At 35.5% G+C, this 22,839-nt stretch overlaps 1 protein-coding gene across 2 annotated transcripts in view; it reads right to left on the bottom strand.

Moving 5' to 3' along the window:
- The window catches only part of LOC136847775 (putative carbonic anhydrase-like protein 2), a 482,132-nt gene that overhangs the window by 3,628 nt on the left and 455,665 nt on the right, over positions 1-22,839 (bottom strand). For both annotated transcript variants that reach the window (XM_067119683.1, XM_067119682.1), the window contains 5 exons: positions 20,431-20,619; positions 19,252-19,347; positions 15,540-15,606; positions 6,189-6,343; positions 430-564 (listed from right to left, as the gene is read on the bottom strand). In XM_067119683.1, coding sequence (XP_066975784.1) covers positions 430-564; positions 6,189-6,343; positions 15,540-15,606; positions 19,252-19,347; positions 20,431-20,619 — 642 coding nt within the window. The remainder of the gene's footprint in view (positions 1-429; positions 565-6,188; positions 6,344-15,539; positions 15,607-19,251; positions 19,348-20,430; positions 20,620-22,839) is intronic.

The raw sequence follows: 22,839 nt of genomic DNA, 5'->3' as shown, positions 1-22,839 counted from the left end.
AGAGTATTTATATATATATATATATATATATATATATATATATATATATATATATATATATATATATATATATATATATATAATAAATGTTAATAATCAACACAAATCACGTGTGGAACAGAATAGGTTCTGACTCATCAGGATCAAACCCAAGTCTTTCAATTTGAAAGAGGCAGAGAGGCTGCCACTAGGCCATACAAGCTATAAAAAATTGGCACTCAGGTTCCAATTTTGCCTTTCAATTGAAAAAGACCTGGCTTCGATCCTGGTGAAGTCAGAAATTTATATATATATATATATAATATATATATATATATATATATATATATATATATATATATGAGTATATCAGTTAAAGCACAGGACAGAACGTGTGATATTAACCAAAATCCCCCACAAAAACGCAAAGAATCTCCAACGAAGACTTACAGCATTAGAGAAATCTATGTTCGTCCGAACGGGCCGATGATTGAGCTTCTGCGGAGGACGGAAGTTATCGGCAAGAGTCCGTGGTGGCGTCTGCAAGGTGCTGTTCGTCTGGGTGACCTCGCGCAGAGACAACAGCTGCAAGAGACAGGAACCACATGAGCTGGGTTTCTTCAGAAGAGGAGTAGATTATGTCGTCTGCCTTCCTTGGAATTCTGCCTTCTGTCTGTTTCTTTTAATTGAATTCAATATAGAATTTTGGCCAAAGGCCAAGCGCTGGGACCTATGAGGTCATTCAGCGCTGAAACGGAAATTGCTAGTATAAAGGTTTGAAAGGTGTAACAGGAGGAGAACATCGAGGTTGCACTGTGAATCAATTGTTAGAAGAGGGTGGAAAGTAAGAGAATATGAAAAGAGGCACAGTAAAAGGAACGAGAGGGGTTGCAGCTAGGGGACGGAGGCACGCTGCAAAGAACCTTAAGTAATGCCTACAGTGAACCGCATTTGGTGCATTAAGGGCGCTACCCCCTACGGAGTGTTTCTTTTAATTCCAAGCATGATTAAGCTTTCCTAATTTATGGTGAAGCATTTTTCAGTCTATTTTTCATCGTACTTATTAATTTTATCTTCAACAACTATACACCTCTATGACCGAAGTTGTGTCTCCCGATCTCTTTTGCCTTGTGCACTTTTGATCAGAATTCTTCTTTGATCTAGGTCTTCAATTTAGCCTTTTTCTATGGTTCTGGGAGGAACTCCTACAGAGCCCCGTCCTGTACATATCTTCTATTTTCTTGACTAACTGTTCCCCATCCCTTCTTATCACTGTGAACAAATCACCATCTCTCTCTCTCTCTCTCTCTCTCTCTCTCTCTCTGTTATAAAAAAGAGTTTTTGAAATTGAGTTTGCAGCAGTTTAAAGAAAAATCCGAAATTATTAAAAACTGCTGAATGAGACTGAAGAAAATTTCAAACAGCTCTATCAACTCCTAGACCTATGAAGTTCTGGCAACTTTATAGGTCTTCGTTCAAGGAACTATGGAACTAGAATAACCTATAATCAAGTTCTATTTCACAAAAAGGTGAACTCACGGGGTTATATTTAACCTGTCTTAAAATAAAAAAAACCAAAAACCGGTCGATCGGCAACACTGAATCAATATCAAGAATAAAAACAAAACTTACAGAAATGTGCTAAAGCCATTTCGTCTATATTGTTTCATAGTAATATTTCAAACGTCCTGTAAATTAATAGTATATACCAATGATAATCAATAACGCGACACTGCACACTTTCTGACACAAAAAAATCTAATAACTCTTCTAAACTAATCGCTTCACTTAATTGAGAGAGAGAGAGAGAGAGAGAGAGAGAGAGAGAGAGAGAGAGAGAGAGAGAGAGAGAGATTTAAAGCAATGTATGTGTAACCAAATGTATGTATGTATAAATATATATATATATAAAGTGATATATATATATATATATACACATATATATAACTACTATATATATATATATATATATATATATATATATAAACTGTGAAATACATATGACTGAAACTCAGGCAGATAGCAGAAATGCATATTTGAAGTCCCATAGTACTAAACACGGCGAAACAGTGAGTCATATTCTTCTTATAAGTAAATATAAATGTTGTACTAGCTCCTGGGGATCAAATGTCCCTAAGTGCATTTCATATCTGCCTGATATCATTTCGTGAAATGAGTGAAGTTTCGGCAGATAGCGAAATGCACACATTTGATCCCCAGGCCTAGTACTAAACTTGCAAATATCCCGATGACGCCCCAGGGATAGCTGAACCCGGCGAAACAGCAGGGTGACTATATTTCGCCGTGTTTAGTACTGCTCCCCAAATGTCTCAAGTATTTCATATCTGCCTGAAATTTCAGTCATTTCAAAATACTGATTTTACAGTTTGTTAACAATTATATAATGCTAAATACTAATGAAACAAATCAATCTTTAAAAACATGTCAGAATACATACAGATAAAATGACGTCATGAGAATTAATACATTTAAAAAACAGCATCGAACAAAGCTACCAAAGGCAACAGCAAAAAGTACTTGAATTATGGAGGAAAGTTGAAGAAAATAAATTACAGGGCAGAGAGGACCAATAAGGGGACCGCCACAAAAATTAGGCAATGCAAAAACAGCGCAAAAGTCGGCTTCCATGAAGGAATTAAACGAAGTCTGAAGTGTGGGGTTGTGGCGTGGCTACTGAATACTGATGTCTGACGCGAGAGGAAATGGCTGAAATGACTTGCCTCAAAAGCACTCAAGTTCATAGGAAAAAAATGACGGAATTTCAAATGGAAAGACGCGGAGGAAACAAGATGAAAATGTTCACTGGTGAGGAGATGTGTTTAGCCGTGCAGGAACGGGAAAATATCAAGTGGTAAAATGAACACAACTATTGTTTTGGAAAAGGAACACCAAGAAATTTGGGAATGTATACACGCGTACTGTGGGATAATAAAAATCATAACACGAGATAGAAATGATTGGGAATTTAAATATTCTTACACTGCTCGGCTATGTGTCAGCTTCATTAACCTCTAGACAAGTTTTGAAATTCCCTTCCCGCTTCAGTAAGATATCCTCTGTTTGAACGGAGTTTTCATTTCTTCCTTAAGGATAAACCACCACTCCTTTTTCCTCCCTTATTCTTTTGTCTTCCGCGCTTATCTAAACCTTTATTTAAACCTTAAGCTGAACTATTCATCCGGTTGCCCAGCCCGCCGCCATTTATAAAGCAATGATTGAGGAAAACATTTCCCTGATTAACCGGTAATATTTGAAGCGAATTCCTTTTAAACCACGAAATTTCAATTCGTTTCAGAACAGCACACGAAATACAAATTAGAAATACCAATCTTTTTCCTTTTCAAGCTTCAGGAATTAACGTAGGGCTGGGCTATAATAGCGGGGAAGCCATTAGTATCAATCAAATAAATGAATGACCGGAGTATGTGCTCCATTCATTCCTTTTAATGAACCGCAACGCTCCCAAATTGAGATTCTAAATCATAGCCATGGAGTGCGACCACCGCCCTCTGTTGTTGACGTTTCAACCCAGTTCATAACACCACGCGAAGGTCACGTGACCGTAATGCAGATATTAAAATGCGAAGGGCACTTAATGGAATTAACTGGGGAGGGTGAAGGCTGTCTTCTGAAGAGGATTAGAAGCTGAAGGTTCCTAGACGTCCGCAAAATCACTGGAAAGGTGGAGCTGTGTTACATCACCCTTAACACATGGCAGTTACATACTTCCAAAAAGTATTAAAAAAAAAAGCCCTGCCGTTTTTAAAAGACATTTAAAAGTATCTATAAGAACACGCTTCCAAATACTGACACAAAAAAGGTGCAAATGTTTTAATAATTTTAACAGTAGCCAAAAATATGCTTTTACAAACCAATGTGGATGAAGGTGGAGTTGTTACATCACTTTTAAAATTAGCTAGAGTATACTTCAAAAAACCAATACGGGAAGGTGGAGTTATCTAAATTTATTCATAAAATAAGTACGTAGTTTCTTATACTGATGCAAAGAAACGAGAGGCCATTATTACAAAACTAAAAAAAGATTGATCGCTTTTCTGAGCAGAATGGAAAGCAAAGCAACAAACAAAAGACTGGCAGGAAGCGAAACGTTCACATTAAGAGGGTCTCTCTGAGCACAGGACTTCCCTTTGATAAATACACTGCGGCATGTAAAGTTATGGATGAAAGGGGCTCAAGAGTATAAAAGGGTAAAGTTTGGGTATATTAAAAATAATCTACTCTTTAACATGAAGTTAATTAAAGGAGGCAGCTCCTATACATGCCAGAAAATACACATATTACATGCTTTTATCGTCTGATGACAATATTGACTATGATCTATTTAAACTATAAATCAATAATACGTTTCACTTTGCTTAAAAATATTGAATTTTTCCATTTGCATGTTAATCGGCTGTTTCTACTCTTACGTGTCGGTGTATATTCCGCCAACGCCGTTGACTAGTGATGCAATTAAGAACCTCATATTACCAAGTACTGTAGAAGTCGTTTTAAGAATCGTACCATCTGCTGACTTTTGTAGCAGTTTTGCTGACGTCATCGAGATACCATCTTTACAAGATAATTTTTTTCAGAAAAATCAGCATTTAGAATCACAGATGCACATAGAGAAAAACTAAAAAGGACATAGGTGAGTTTCTGAGCACCTGTTTGGTTGTCACCAGGACGCTTGTACTCTATACCGATCTGTCGAGTGTCATTTACCTTACAGGAACCTACGACCTACCAGACTTTGCTTTGGGGCGTCATGATCCTCATCACTTCAGGGTGTAATTTGAAAAGACTGTTCACTGAATATATCTGAGGCTATCTACTTATCTTCTTTGAGAGGCAATATATAACTCCATTATTACATTCATTACTGTATAGTGGTTAAGACACTGAAAACGTTCATTTTTACATGGATTTCACAGTATTGTCAACTGTGTCAAAAATTAATAATTCGATGAGTTATGCGTCCACTGTATGGCCGTTGCATTTTTATATTACTTATATTATTAACTTTAAAATCTCCTTTTCATTCAGCATTAAACCCAAAGTCTACTCGTTTACCAATAAAGGGTCCTGATATATTCAGAGGAAAAAGCAGCTCAAGATATTCTACGGTAAACATAACATAAAGGCCTGACGAAGGGCGCATAGAGTGTTGGGAAATAGTCTTTGGCAAAGGTACTGAAGTGATCTCATTTCGATGTTTCTTTGCTACATACTCTGAAAGATGCAATGTGTCTGTAAGAAAACCAAATGAAATTAATACAAAATTTAAAAAATATGCAAAAAAAAAAAAACATAGACAAAATCTCCATTTAACCACCTGTAACATCAACATTTCTAGCAAAAGCACGGCGGTCCGAAACGAATTCGCATGACGGTATTTGCCCTTATGGAACTCTTGATCTAAATGCAACGTCCTCATCCTCTTAGTAGATAAAGCAACGGCCAGCGAAATGAATTCTATGTGGCGGAAGACCGACTGCAAACAACACAGAACAAGGGGGCCGAGTTTTGTCAGAATAAAAATGACTGCTGTCACAAATGCATCGATTTCCCCTCAATCATCCAGTTCTGTGGAACACGGCTGTGCTCTCTCCCTTGGGAATGAGTACATGGGAAGGGCAGGGGAGGGGAGGGGAGGAGGGGAGGGGCGAGGTAGGAAAAAAAAGGAACGTACGAATGCATAATATAATTTCGGTCTGAAAGGCAGTGTCACCACTAATCTGTACATTTAATTGTATCAATTATGCCACGAGATAGGGAATGGGGAATGTTTATATAATATATATATATATATATATATATATATATATATATATATATATATATATATATATATATATATATATATATATATATATATATATATATATATATATATATGTGTGTGTGTGTGTGTGTATGTGTGTGTTATTCACGGATATATGTACACAGGTATACATCCAAGTACAGATTGTTATGCCTAACACTCGTATACATTACAATGCACAACTGTCTTTACCCTGCCTATATCAAGTATAAAACACGTTATTATTCATACAACCATATATTTATGCTCAAGTCTATAAATAAAGTTAAGCCACCTAAGGCCTCCACGAAAAACATCTCCAAACACATACCAGATACGCTAATTTACATAATGCCACTGGCTCTGGATTTCCCTTCCCGCTTACCTGTTCCTTGGTGATATACGCTGGCTTGTTCAGGATGATCCAGGTGACGGTTTCGTGGCAGGCAGGCATGGTAGTGGATCCCTCGTAAGTGATGAAGTACCGGGATTCGGGCAGAAGGTCCTTGACGCTCACTCTCTCCACTCGGTAGGACGTGCCTGAAACATCACAGCGATTAGTTGAATGAATACAGAAATTGAGGAAAGGATTGTCTTCAGATAATAGACCCCAGAAGAGTGAATCAGCATTTCATAACATTTGCCAGCGACAAGTCTCTGTGTTAGGTACACACACATACATATGCCTAATATATATGTATACATAAATATATATATATATATATATATATATATATATATATATATATATATATATATATATATATATATATATATATATATATATACAGTATATATATGAAATGACAGGAATCTTTCGTCTTGTTTTTCATTTAAAGCATTCTGAACTAGTGGAAAAGACGTTTTCCATTATATATATATATATATATATATATATATATATATATATATATATATATATATATATATACATACATATAAATATATCTAATATATATATATGTGTATGTTGTCTTTAATTATATATGGTATACTGTATTTTTTCAACATTAGGTAGCTAAACTTAACAAGGGTTAGTCCCAGAGCAAAAAACAATACAATGGTCACTAACACACATATTTAAACTGCCAAATAATTGATTCACTTCCACAACATGAGCCGCTTTATGCACACAGAAATGATTCGGCGACTGCGTGTTAACTCTTCATATGCCCTATTCTGCATTTTGGTCTTTCCAGATGATAAGTTCGTGTCACTGTAATTAATCATTGGATTTTCATTATTTTGTTTTCAGTCTACTGAGCCGAATAGGGATATCGTTCAACTGATTTCTTTAGCTCATTCAAGTCAGAAAGAGTACTTGCATTCCAAAATTCCTATTTTCTCTTTATGACAGTAAAATCACACCTCAAACTGCTCACAACTGGTAAACAACATACTAAGAGGTACTGGCTTTCCCAAAAACAATTATTTTTAACGGAGTACAAAGCCATGTGATGCAGAGGTCATTATATTTGAGGATGATCTTCAGATAGGGAACAGCTGTCCTGGATTAACCCAATTACGGGATTAACCAAAGAGAGACTAAACAAAGTTACGGGATTAACCAAAGAGAGACTAAAGGAATTAAAAAGATTTTACTGATAATCCTTAGGTTCTCTTTTAAATGCCCTTTCAACGTCTTGTGTAGAATGAGTATATATACATATATACACCTGGACTTAAATCAATATTAACTTAATTTCTTAGGTGTATTATTGCGGTTTCAAAGTTGTTGGAGGTGAAATTATCACATCTTGATATTGCGCTACTACGGGACCAATCATTTCTATGTGATTTTTCATTTTGGTTTAGAAAAAAGACCATTACCGATCTCCTTTTATATAAGCATTTAATTTCTTACTTGTCCGACTGAAAATAGATGAATCACAGTCCACATCTGAGATTTTATATTGTTACTATTTTGTTGAAGACAATTTCTTATAAGCACTATTTTGCGTTATTAAAGAAAAAAAATGGTTTACAATGGATATTTCCAAAATTCATTAAATGAATTCAAAGCCGATGGAATAAAGCAAACAAAGGATGTCCTTAAGTGATTCGATTCTGTCTTATCATTTTTACTCTTGTTTCCGTTATCTCGAAGCCATAGACTGTTATGTGTATATATATGTATACACATATATATACATATACATAAGTTATGTTTATATATATATATATATATATATATAGAGAGAGAGAGAGAGAGAGAGAGAGAGAGAGAGAGAGAGAAAGAATGTTAATGCAGCCCTGAGTCCACGGAGTATCGTGCAGATTTGTTGAGGGCTTTTCTTGTAAGGTTGAGAATGCTTGTGGAAGGAACTGTTGAAGCCATAAGGAGAGCAATTAAGATGTTGAAGAACGAAAAGACACCAGGAGTTGATAGGATTACAGGAGGGAACGGTTCCAGAGGAATGGGTGAGGGGAAAAATTGCTTCCTGCAATCGAAATAAAGTGATAGAGGCTACTATGAGGATTATGCAGGCTTAACGTTAGTAGTTTATGAAGAATGGTTCATGACACGATTTGGATTGAGAAACTAGGAGGGGTAAAAAAAAAAAAAAAAGACTGATAGGGGAAGTGCACTGTGGGTTTAGACAAAAAAGAGGGTGTGTGGATTAGGAGCTTGTCATCAAAGTTATATGAAGTTTGGAAGGAAAGGGAAAGCATTTAAGAGAAATATACATGAACCTTGTATGTAATTTGGAAATAAAGATAAAAAAACCTATAAAAAGTTTATGATGGGGCTGATAGAGTAAATGTGGAGGGTGTTGAGAATATATGTCACAGAAAATAAGTTGTTGTGAGAAATTATAAGTTTTTACAATGGAAGCTAAACATGAGTTAGAATATGAAAACTGGAGAGTGACTGGTTTGGTGTAAAGTTGGTCTGAGACAAGGCTGCGCTCTCTCTACTCGGCTCTTTAATATCTTTACGGATGGATTGATGCGAGAAGTCAGAGAAATGACAGAAGAAGATGTAATTGTTAAGCTGGGGGTTGTAAACAAGAATGATGGAACGGTTGATATTTTGTGTAGAGTGCTGGTAGGGGATGGTGAAGAAAAACTGCAAAGCCAGTGAAAGAGTTTGAAAGTGTTGACGGAAAAGGCGAAAGCTGAGAGCAAATGTCAGCAGGGGTAAGGTTGAGCGGAAATGGAAACCAGGAAAATGGAACAGTGAATGCTAATATTGAAGACTGATGAAAGGAAACGGTTGATTTGAATGATCTCAGATAAGATTTCCACAGAAGCCCTCTGAAAATCAAAAGAGGAAATGAAAAGGAAAATTCCTCCAATCCCAAGCTGAGTCTTGAATACCTGTATGGGAGAGGAATGCGCTTACCACTCTATTCACTAAACCGTAAGCAAGATAAGAATATATCTGACCTAATATGTATCTGGTGAAAAGCCCACAAAGCCTCTCTCCGTAACATAGTGCTAAGTGTTCTTTTTTTTCCAAAGCAATTGATTTTCCTGCGCCAATAAAAACATCATCACTTATTTGTGAAATTTCCCCAACACTTTTGCCATCCTCTGGTCTATAAAACAGAGTAGCACACTGTGGCGTCATTTTTTCATTACGCAACTGAATGATAGCAGGGAAAACTCCGGCAATATTTATGGAAATGGCAAAATAATAACCAGGGTTGCTCTTTGCCAACTCTGGATACGGAAAACATCCGTTATAACAATATAAATCAACATTTATACAATACTATATATTGCCTGATTCAAAACATGATTACACTTTCGTTTTGGAACGAAATTAACAATCTGAAAATAATCTGACTTTTCTCCTGTTCCATTACAAAAACATACTAGGCTAATCACGAATGCAAGTCACTAATAGAACTCAACGAATACATTCGGAGCCGAACCAAAATTAATATTTTGTTTTGAACGAAACATATTTTAAAAAAAGGCATTTACAGAAATCTCGCTCGGAATTTATCACAAATATCAACATTAATCCGGGTAAAACCTGCTACGCATATGAATGGTTTAGAATTTGTTCCGTCGGTCTCATTTTATTCCAAGTAATTCGTTTTAGGCAGAAAGCCTTTAATCCACGCCGTAAAACTGCAAGTAATAAAATCTGGGAAATCGAACCCACCTCTGCCATACTGGGGGTTTCCACTCGCTGGTTCCTTCTTTTTCGATTTTTTTATTCTCTCTCTCTCTCTCTCTCTCTCTCTCTCTCTCTCTCTCTCTCATGGAAATAAGGAAATGGACATGGAGATCGAAAATTACACCTAAATAAAATTTATTTGTACCAATATGCAAGTTAGTAGATATTCAACAGCACCTGCTCTGTATAAGGTTACACACACACACACACACACAGACCCATATTCCGTCAATTCTAGTTTCAATGTTCATCAGAAATAACCCAACACAGAGTATATTTTTTAGCTCTTTACAAAGAGGCTAGAGGAGCTGGGTCGTCACCCCCAACCGAACTTCTGTCTATCAGCTATATTTATAACCCTCTATGTACTGGGCTTTGACTCCTGGTCGAACAAGGTTCGATTATAGAACTCCGTACCGACCAGGCTTTAGTAAGTATATATATATATATATATATATATATAATATATATATATATATATGTATATATATATATATATGTGTGTGTGTGTGTATGTATGTATTATATGTATGTATATATATATATATATATATATATATATATATATATAATATATATATATATATATGTATGTATCTATGTATATAAAACTACCATACGCTCTCCCTCTTAGAGTAGTTTGCTCCCGAGGGTGTTAGTTTTCCGGCTGTAGGCAAGCATTCTGTGATGTTGTTAGTCCCTTGTCTTTTTGACACCCGGCTGCGACCTGAGACAAAACATGTACGTCTTGTTCCTTTCGCATATTCATATCTTCACCTTTATTCACATCCAACTTATTCCCTGAGCGTATCTCAGCTTTACAATACGCGTATATTTTGACAAGCACACGTGTCCACAAAGACACCATACATCCTGAGAATCTCAGTTCCCTGACCCTTTTTGTTCAATTCCCAAGTCTAATTTCTTTAAGTAGAAGTCTTCACCTACAATCCCTCACCCCTTTTTTTGAATAGGAGGTAGAACTGGTTCATTGTCTCTTGACCTCCCCCCGCCCCCGCCCCCAACAAAATGTGGAAGCGGCAGATGTCTTTAAAACTAGTGTTAATATCTTACGGGAGGCAATCACCTACCATATGTCCCACAGCTGTAAACAATGCAGGCGAGGACGTGACAGGGTAACCACAAAAATTCCATTTGCTATTCCAGTTTCGGAATCCCGTACGACCTGTTCTATATGCTCCACTGAGGTCTTTTGTCAAGATCGGTCCTAAGGATATCGTTCCTCCCACTATATTCGTCAGTGGTGCCACATAATTACTCAAGGATTAATTTATGCCCATTGCAAAGCAGCAACATCATCATTAATAAAGAGAATATCTTTAAAGTACCACCAATCGTCTAACCTGTAGTAATCATAATAACACTAATAATTCCTTTATAGAGGTGAATAAGGATAATTACCGCCTCTGTCACCAGAAGTTACGCCCCCTACACTCTCCTAAAAGCCTTACCTTAATTATCCTTTGAAAAGGAACTCCATATTCGTCTTGAGTTGTTTCTGTATATAATTGTAATAATATAGTAAATCGTTATTACAGGGAACGTGCGCCTCTTACTCTTGTTTGAAATTACTGTGACATTTTGTATTTTTTGTTTAATGAAAAATTTAATTTTATAAAATTTGTCTCTATAAAGATAATTGTCTAACATATTTACAATAAATAGTCTTATGATAAAAAAGGTGAGAGCTTGCATTGACTTCAAGAATAAACAAGTAAAAAATGCACAGAAGTTTCTTAGGCGCAATCGAGCTTTCTTTACAGCATATAATGCTGTATGAAACTCTTAGCCACGGCCCATGATCAATATACCAATTTGCAGCCCACTAGCCTCAGTAGTTTTTAAGATCTGAGGGCGGACAGAAAAAGTGCGGACGGACAGGCAAAGCCATCTCAATAGTTTTCTTTTACAAAAATCTAAAAGTAAGAACAAGTGCAGTCCCTATTTTGTTTGACGAATACAACACTATGGGCCTCGTATGAAAAAGAGAAAACATAAGAAAGTCCCTACATCCTTGTCTAAAGTTAAAATTTCTGAACCTTACATCTGATTTTCTTGGTGGTGAAATTCACAGTTCTAGAACCAAGCCACTCTGCTATCAGTTGCTAACTCAGTGCTAAGATCAAGAGAAGCATTACGGGATTAACGCATTATGCCTATTCCCCTTATATGTCCATGAGTACCTTAGTTGGTGAAGTGGGGATAACAAACAACACACACACACACACACACACACACACACACACACACACACACACACACACACACACATATATATATATATATATATATATATATATATATATATATATATATATATATATATATATATATATATATATATATATATATATATATATATATATATATATATATATATATATATATATTAGCCAACCCCATCTACCTTTTAACTTCTGATTTCCCAGTATCTTTCAACACGCTCGCCACTAGAGTGCACTGAACTTCACCAGGACGTAAATTTTAGAAATTCTCTATCCCATCCTGGGTTCGATGCCACGTACTCAAGAAGACTCAAGCCAGTGCTTAACCGGCCATTCCACGAAAAGAGATGATAACATATTTTAGGACTTTCCTGAATATACCTGTAAAATACTGGTGAATTTTTACTAAAACCGAGTTAAACTCATTCTTGCCATCGTAGTGTAATATTGAGCGTTCCACTGACGTATGTCTGTATGTATGTATGCATGTATGTATGTATCTATGTATGTATATATGTGTGTATGTATATATACATGTAAATATACATTTATGTATATATATTTATATAATACATATTTTTATTTATATAAAGATGGATAGGTATAATATATATATATATATATATATATATATATATATATATATATATATATATATATATATATATATGTGTGTGTGTGTGTGTGTGTGTATGTATGTATATAGCATTTACTTCTTTAGAAACTACGTATTTTTAATTGGCCCAAAGGCCCGAGGGCGTAAGTGCGTATATGCAAAAGTGTACATACTCCAGTCAATACAGATACCATAAAAACGATCATTTTATGTTCCTCGCTAATAACTAAACGTACTTTTTATTCTTTTATATCATATTTTTTGATAAGCTCCGACAAACAGAATAGGATTTCATATACGCGGGGAAAAACCGAAGATATTAAAAACTAAATAATAAATAGAAGGTAAAAATAAACTTCTGAAAAAAGGCCGATATGAAATTTACGCCCGCTATTCACCGTGAAAAAAAATCTTAATTAAAACCATATCAAAAATTATTAATATTATTTGTGGCTGACCACAGCATAGAAAGCATAGAAAACGAAGCGTCCTTTGAGAAAAACTATAAAGATTTGCGTTTTTTTTTTATTTCCGTTGGCACTGACAACCTTTTTTTTTGTAAATTCTAGCAAAGAAGTAAATATTTAATGAAAAGGTTAATAAAATCGTAAGCGTAAAGGTAGCCTACTTCAAACAATTACACCAAAACGGGTGAGAGTACGTGAAAAATATCCTAAGATATATTCAGGTTATTTGCGTATTTAATCTAATATTCTAAAAAGTTATATATTCCTAGGCAAAAAGCTTAATTAATATCTAAACTAAATAAAATAATTTCGTATAGGAGAAATCAGTAACACGGGGGTATGTACTGCTGCTATATAAAAGCAGAGGAAGGAAATATATGATAGTAAAACTAATAAACGAAAATATTGGTATTATTATTATTATTAGTATTGTTAGTATTATATTCAGAAGATGAACCACATTCTTCTGGAACAAGCTCACAGGGGCCAATGACTTGTAATTCAAATTTCCAAAGAATATAGTGTGCATTTGAAAGAAGTAACAGAAGGTAGTAGGAAATTAAGAAAGATGAGATTAGTTAATAAAAAAGAAAACAATAATTTAACAAATAATTAAATAAATATATAAAAATGTAAGTAAATTATTAAAGGGACACACACCCGGATGTCTTTAAGTTAATATAAGTCAGCTGCTTGGGTAGATTTCCCAACACCTAACTAACAATGGCCTACGTATTCATTATAACGCTCATCTTCCTCCGCGAATAACACGGAATACGTCGCGAAAAACACTATTCCTGCAGAGACTTCTTTCAGACTGCCATCTCTCTCTCTCTCTCTCTCTCTCCTCCCTCTTGTTGCAACATATCTTGTTGCATGCAAAGTTCTGTCCGGGTGATATTTCTGTGCACACGATTTCCGAGTCTCTTGGTTTTCTGCTTATGCTAAGCTGCTGCACCTTTTGGGTGTGATTGCGTCCTCCATCCATTTTCAAAGCTGTCACGCTTCCTGAAGGGTCTACGCGTCAAGGAACATAATGCTTACGTTATTTTTATCTTTCAGAAAGGAAACGCGTTTGTAAAGTACGGGATACACGTGCATGTATGAAAAAAAAATGGTTGAAGTTCAGCTTTGATTACAGTGCATCTTTTTTAAAATAAGAAATTCATGCTGAAATGAAATGTGTGTGTGTGTGTGTGTGTGTGTAACTGTAAACATTTTCTTTAACAAAGGGTAGGTTCAAGAGCAATCTGGGTGCAGAATGTTGGTCACAAGCTTTTCTCCATACAGCATACAACCCACCACAGTCATCTAACCAGCACGTTTCGTGCTTAGACAAACATAGGCATAATGGATTTTTTTTAAGGAAATAGGCCAAGATATTCGATCTCTCGCTGGCGGGGAATGATATGAATCACTGAGGCCGGGTGTTCATAAACGCGGCACAAATTGCATTTCAATTTCCATTATTCTTTTTGGATATTCTTTCCACTGAATGCTTTGAAAAGTTTCAACCTCTGTGTTAGGATTCGAACCAACCAAACACACGAGATGTTCCAGAGAGAAAGTACTAACAAACTTTGTATCCCCCCAAAAATGCGATAATAAGTTAAGAGTGTATATGGGTATGGGGAGAGGGTGGGGGGATTTAATGCACTACTGATGAGCCTTCTGTGTTGGTGCACAAATGAGGTAATGTTGTGGAAGTTTTCTGTATGGGGGTCAACCATGATTCAACGTATCTTACGAAAATTATTATTAAAAGGAATTAAAAACCTATAGTAATGGAAACTGATAAAAGGGTGATAAAATCTACATAAAAAGTAATACAAATATGAAAGGAAAAAAAAAGTAAACAAAATGGTGCAAAATTTGTAGAACACTTATTTACATGAAATATAATGAATATATTTGCAAAATCTGCAATGGGAATATGAAAAAAGAGTAAAGGAGTAAAAACTAATGGTGTAAAATTGGCAAAAAAAATATTTACATGAAAGATCAACAACATATCTACAATATTTCCATTACATATATTTTAAACATAAACACTGATGTCGGTGTATAAATATATTATGTACACATACAAACACAACACATATATGTGGGCGCGCACACGCACATACACACACATATATATATTACATATATATACGCAAAAACTATATAAGAAGCAAAAATTTACGTGCAAATTCATAAGCTGTACAAGCGAAATTAAACGCATTCACAAGCAGCAAAGCACGACTATCTCTAGCTACATCATATGTTTACTCACCAACGTATCTGATGCTTTTAACTCCCGCTGTAAGGTTGCTGAACGCTTCGCTTGAGCTTTTCCCTATCTGTCAAAATGAAAGACAAGAAATAAGAATAGATGAATAAGAATAAAATTAACTCTCGAATTATACTGAACGTCTCAGATATGAAAAACACTGTAGCCTTAAAACAGGTGATGTCTTATAAAATCTGTTCGCTGACATGATTTACCATCAATAAATTCTGATGCAAATAAAATTCAGAATTAATTTTGGAAAAGATTTTTTCTTACAATGGCAATCAGTTTATATAGAGCTTTACTTGTTAGTTTTCTGTAAAAGAAAACTATTGTGCCGGCTTTGTCTGTTCGTCCGCACTTTTTCTGTCCGCTCTCAGATCTTAAAAACTACTCAGGCTAGAGGGCTGCAAATTGGTACGTTGATCATCCACCCTCCAAGCATCAGACGTATCAAATTTCAACCCTCTAGTCTCAGTAGTTTTTAATTTATTTAAGGTTAAAGTCAGCCTGCTTCTGACAACGATATTGAATAGGCCACCACCGGGCAGTAGTTAAAGTTTCATGGGACTCGGTTCATACAGCATTATACCGAGACCACCGGAAGCTAGATCTATTTTCGGTGGCCTTGATTATATGCTGCAGCGGCTGTACAGAAAACTCGATTGCGCTGAAGAAACTCCGGCGTATTTTTTACCTGTTTTTCTTATATTATCAGCAGGTAGCTGATATAACAAATTTCCCAAAGGGCATAGAAAGATGCTTTTGCTGTTTATTACTCTTCCGTTTGGACGCGTACCATAGTACAATCCTGGTTCGACGGGAAAACACGAGCCATTAGCCAATAAACAGACATGCCTTCCCCACATTATCCTCTTCGCCATATTTTATTTTTCCCCATCGGTCCCCTATCACTGAGGTCGATGCTTTGGTTTAAAGCAGTGGTTCTCAACCAAGGGAGAATTTCCCCCCCTAGGGGGGAATCGTGACCACAAATTGGCAGGCTAAAACTGGCTCTACGACCACACAAAACGCAGTGTGCATCGGTCTGCACTACTGAGAGGTCACGATGGGCTTTCTCTCAGCAAGTTTGTGTGTTTATGTTAGTATTTTGTTGCAAATTATTTGGAATGTACCCTTTGAGGCAGACAGTTTTGGAAGGGGGGTGCTGCCATACTGATATATACGGTCAGAGGTGGCACAAACATGCAGAGAACCACTGCTTTAAACATTGCCCAGAGTAAGTGAAACACGGCAAGATGATACCGTAGATTCCAACATATTTTTCTATACACATTTTCTATCGTTTTTTCCACAGTCCTATTGGTAATCCCAGACTCGATAGGACTAACTGCTTTATCTCCTATGTCTCCTACTGACAGCTAACTTAGGGTTTGAAGGTTTTCAACCTTGCCTGTTCAACTTTTGATTTTATTCATGTTTAATGGTATTTCCTTTACTTCATTATCACGGCTTACGGGCGGCTCTATGAACAAGGGCCCGTGCCGGGGAAAGGCCAGCTGCTCTGAGGAAAAAAGGAAATTAAAAATGAAAATATAACCTTCAACCCACTACATCGTTTTGCACACGACTGCATTATATTCATTCTCTGTATAGATGACCGTCTGCGTGCGTGTCCAAAAGAAAGAATTATTAAACTGACGAAAGCAGCACGTGTCATTTGGCAATTTGTTATTTCTCTTACATGCTAATGAGAATACAGTGAGCAGAATTGAAAAGACTGTATAAATTTAATGCAGCTGAGACAGCAATTGTTTTCAATAACAGTGGAAAGTGACTCCTTTCGCATAATAAAAAGTAAAATATGTCACGATAAAATCACAGCTCATAAAAGAACTCACAAATCAAAAGACGGACTCTTTCATTTTCCTAAATGTTTAATGCAATTCCACGACTGACATTTCTACGAACCACTGATAATACTGTAGTTCTACACTGGATTCTCTGAAAATCCTTCAAAATATTTAGGTTTATTTCTACTCATTAAAAGATCCACTTTACTAATAACTACACATACACCACTGATTAATGCAAGCAAATGTATTACGTCACAACCAGAATTATAACCCATGGGATATAGTAAGAGAAAATGAATCTATACATATACATGTCAAACTGCACGGCTAATAATAAAATGTAAATAATCTCAAATTGGAGAACAAAAATATCTAAGAAATCCACATACAGCTTCGGAGGGTCATGCTCCCTCTTCAATGTGTTTCCACACTGAAGAGGGAGCAGGGGGCTCCGAAACTGTATGTGGATTCCTCAAATATATTTGCTCTCTAATTTCTAGAGTTTTTTGAAGTTTCAAAGTTCGATACTAATCTGTTATCATTACTCACAAATTCTGCTAAGAATTTCGTTCACGATAGTCATTAACATCATCTGAGTTTTCGGAGGGGGAAACCTCACTGGAATTTAATACCGAAATGGGAAAAACAATAGATTTCCCAAGTAATCATGACGCCGATGATGATGATATCGAAAAGCATATAATAACAAATGAACCACGTGAAAACTTTCCTTTATCTTCCCTCAAGTATAGAAAGCAGAATTCTAAAGAACACCCAGACCTCAGGGCCTTATTCCATTGCACAACACGAGCACATATCGGATAACAAGTCAATGGAGCTTAATTATTCATCTAAAAGATAACACCCTACAGGAATTGGAAACCGCCGCCATTTTCCATTCACAGTACCTGTTTCTTTACTAGATATTATTTTCTGTAATTTAATCTTCATTCGGGTGTCTGCATCTATTCAATTCTGCTCCTATATTCTTTGCTCTTTTTCACCCATAATAATAATAATAATAATAATAATAATAATAATAATAATAATAATAATAATAATAATAATAATAATAATAATAATAATATGCATTAAAAGCTCTAGTCTGTTCTTTTTATCTCTTAAAGATTTGCCTTAACTCCGCTTGGTCTGATTTTCCCAACTGTTGCGCCTATTGGGAAACGCACACCTCCCAATTTCAAAATATATTTCATCCTATTGACAGAAAAAAACACATATAATAGATATATATATACACAACTATATTTAAATATATCTCTATATATATACTAAAATATATATATATATATATATATATATATATATATATACACATAAATATATATGTATATATATATGTATATACATATATATATGTGTGTGTGTATGTATATATATATATATATATATATACACACATATATTTATATATATATACATATATTTATATATATATATATATATATATATATATACTGTATATATACATACATCATTTGAATTGATTTTATGAGCTGTAGGCTGTCAAGTCATGCATTGGCCACCTTAGGACAGTGAAACTAGGGAGTTGGAGTGGTTGGACAGCAAATGGATCGAGAAAATAAGGGAGAAGAAATACAAGAATCTAAAGCAGGCAAAGGGAAAAAAATCGCAGTTGCTTATTATTAAGAAATAATAGTCAATGACGCTGGACGATAAGACTGAAGAAAGGAAATAGGAAAGGAGGTAAAGTAAAAGGCGGAAAGTGGATACAGCTAGGGGCCGAGGGGACGCTGCAAACACCTATTAGTGATGCCTACAGTGCACCAAGCGAGGGGCACTTACGGCACTAAACCTCTACGGAGCTCTGTTATATAATGAATGAGAGGTGAATTATGATGGTCAAATTGGACACCCACCTTGAGCAACAATGATATGCCAACGATGCCGTAGGCTTTGTCCAGCGCGTGAGAGAAATTGGAGTAAAGATTAGAATTGAATCCCAGCACCTGGACCTGCAATAATAATAATAATAATAATAATAATAATAATACACACACAATAATACACAATAATAGTAGAAAACGATAATGATGATCATGATAATACTGACAACTCCACCAAACATAATAAAGATGAAAATAAATATATTAAAAATAACAACATTGAAAATACAGCCAAAATGATACTGCAAATTACTTTAACTAATTATAACCGAGGTAATTGAACACAAGCCTGAAATAATCTAATATTCATTTGTAAAAGTTAGCAACGTACGCTCTACAAAGAGAAACGCCAATCTAAACTTGTCCAATTAATTTTCTTTTAACGATTTTTTAAAAACTAATTATCAGCAGAGTATAAAGAGTCAGTTAATATCTTAATACATCTACTTACATTTAATGTGGATAAGCTTTTTGTGATTTCAATTAAGAATTGTGAACACATATTATGTTTTATAGAAATAATCTGATTTTGTTCTATGTTCCATCAGCAATGGAAGGATAACTTGTTGAAAATCGTGTTCACTTAACTAATGATGTAAACTATTCTTAGGTCACTTTAGTCAATTCTCATGAATTAATGCAACAGAGAATGACAAATCTGTTAAACCGATTACTTTGGCCAAATTCACTACAACTGACACGAACTAGTACCAGTTTTATCATTCCCTTAAGTAAGCAAATGTGAGAGTGTCCTCTTGACAGTGTCACTGATAATGATGATACTCTTATCAGAATTTTATTTTCATAAATATCAATTTTCTACAGATACAATAAACCCTTATGGAATGAGTCAATAAACTATAGACCCAAGAGGGCTCCAAAGGAAAACCATCCTGCAGAGAGAGAGAGAGAGAGAGAGAGAGAGAGAGAGAGAGAGAGAGAGAGAGAGAGAGAGAGAGAGAGAGAGAGAGACGTTACGGGAAAATGCGATAAATAAAACATAAATATATAAATAAATAAAAAAAATACATATACAATAATTTTTGCTAAAGACAGCTTGCTTGGCAAGATGATGACATTCTTTGCTTGTTCTAAGAAGATGAACAAAATGAATAATTTCATTGCTCTTAAATTTCAACTGAAACGCCTCACCTCCGCAGGGAAAGCCCGCCCGCTGACGGTGTGCTCCGACCCCATGTCATCGACGCTGCCGAAATGAAGGTGGATTTCTGAGAGTTGGTAACGATACGACAGAGGACCCCCCGTCACGTTCAGGGGGTTCTTCGTGCTGTCCAAACTCACCACGACGCTGTGGCCAGTGTTTTCCACCAAGCCACCCACCTGTGAAGGAAATGAAAACCTAGGGAATACTTCATTCGCTAAGGAAATCTGATAAATACGCAATCATTTTAAGGATAAATGTTCTTAAAGATTACAACACCAAGGTTTCGAGGTGATGGTTATTTTTCACTCTCGTAAATATTCGTAAAATTTAAGTCAGTCTACATGTGGAAACATCCTGATCCTGGTGCACTTAAATTTTGAACGACAACAGTTTAGTTCCATAATAGCCAGAACAACTATCGACTTATCACCTTCGTCATGTCTGAATAAATAATATCAGTAATCTTGTCGATAAATTGGTTCCATAGCGTAAATAAGAGGGATACTCGCTGAAAAATATTTACATGAAGACCACATTTAGAAAAAAATAGCTAATGAGGCGACTGTCTTACGATTAAGGAGTTATCAATTAAAAAGGAAATGAAATTCTCCGAAATCTCATAAGTTTCTCCTAAATAACTGACAAAACATATATAAAAAAATACATTCTGTTCTCCGAAATATGAAAAAATTAATATGAAAATCTTCAAGACAGATATTCACAGAGTATCATAATGCAAGAAAATTATACCAGAAAAACACTTTTCAAGGAAAACTGTTCGTAAACTCTTTGAAAAGAGATTTTCGTAGCGTAAAGCCCAAAGAGAAATGCGACTCCTTCATGAAAATAAATCTGGAAAGACTTATCTTTGGAATTACTTATCTCTGCTGGACCAGACTTCCCACTGCCTTGAGCAACAATACAAACCAAAATGAATATGCATCTTTCAACGGTTCCAGAAGATTAATAATTTAGGACACCAACCTCTGGCCATACAAAAGACGATGGAAAATTATTCATTTTGTTGCCTAACGCACCCCATTCTCAATCTCTCTCTCTCTTTCTCTCTCTCTCTGTCACGAACACACTTTTCTGACAGTGACAAAGGCTGATTTGTCATCCTTACATTACTCATGTTAATATTCGCCCTCAGCTTTTTCCTTTCAGGGCTTCTACACTATTTCACAAGTCTCTCCCGTTTCTCTTGACTTTCCCATCTACAATCACCTGCCCATTCCAAATTCCACAGACAACGATTTCTTGATGCCTCAATTTTTCCTTTCTACCTGTCCTTTCACCGAGTTCTTGCATCACTTCCACTCTCAAGACATTAAACTACCATGGAAGCATAACACACTTTTGTCTTACAGTCTTTTAACACGTAGTCAGTTATTCTCCTGCCTTCATATTTCAACGTACGCCCCGCGTCGTCATAAATCTTTTCGCCGCTCTCAACAACTCACTTGCACTCCATCCCCCTGCATCAACTTTTTCATTTTTCTTCTATCGCCCTCCCAAGTCACTTCTACAAGAATGCTCAAATTTATACTAACCCCTTCCTCTAGTGTAACATTCAGATCTCTCTCTCTCTCTCTCTCTCTCTCTCTCTCTCTATATATATATATATATATATATATATATATATATATATATATATATATATATATATATATATATATATATATATATATATATATGAATATATAATTATATAAACACAACAGCATATCTGCAGGCATAAGTCACACATATAGTCACTGACAGACAGGGTGCCAATCATGAATTGTGATTGAAAATGTGTGCATACAGACACATATACAGTGTTAAGACTGTACACAACAAGTAAAATATGCGAATAAGCTTCTTCGGCGCAATCAAATTTTCTGTACTGTGTATAATCAAGGCCTGCGAAAATTGATCTATCTCTCGGGGGTCTCGGTATAATGCTGTATGAGCCACGGCCCATGAAGCTTTAACCACAGCCCGGTGGTGGCCTGTCCTACATCATTGCCAGACGCACGATCAAGGGTAGTTTTAACCTCAAATAAAATAAAAACTACTGAGGCTAGAGGGCTGCAATTTGGTATGTTTGATGATTGGAGGGTGGATGATCAACATACCAAATTGCAGTAAATTTTAAGATCTGCGGGTGGACGGTCAGACAAAGTCGACATAATAGTTTTCTTTTACAGAAAATAAAAGCTAGCAATGCAAGTATATGAACAAACAAACAAAAATAAGAAAAAAAAATTAATCGTAAATATCGCACCTCTTCGCAACAGAATCTGATACAAGTGACGGTATAATTCTCTCTAATGCTCTTAAATGCAATAACTCCAGCGATGGAAGCACAAAACAGGAAACTAAAAAAATAAAAAGTATTCCATTAACACGGA

Source organism: Macrobrachium rosenbergii, chromosome 17 (assembly GCF_040412425.1).
Source record: "Macrobrachium rosenbergii isolate ZJJX-2024 chromosome 17, ASM4041242v1, whole genome shotgun sequence".
In the NCBI taxonomy this organism is placed as follows: Eukaryota; Metazoa; Arthropoda; class Malacostraca; order Decapoda; family Palaemonidae; genus Macrobrachium; species Macrobrachium rosenbergii.
This window is presented reverse-complemented; position numbering and strand designations above follow the sequence as displayed.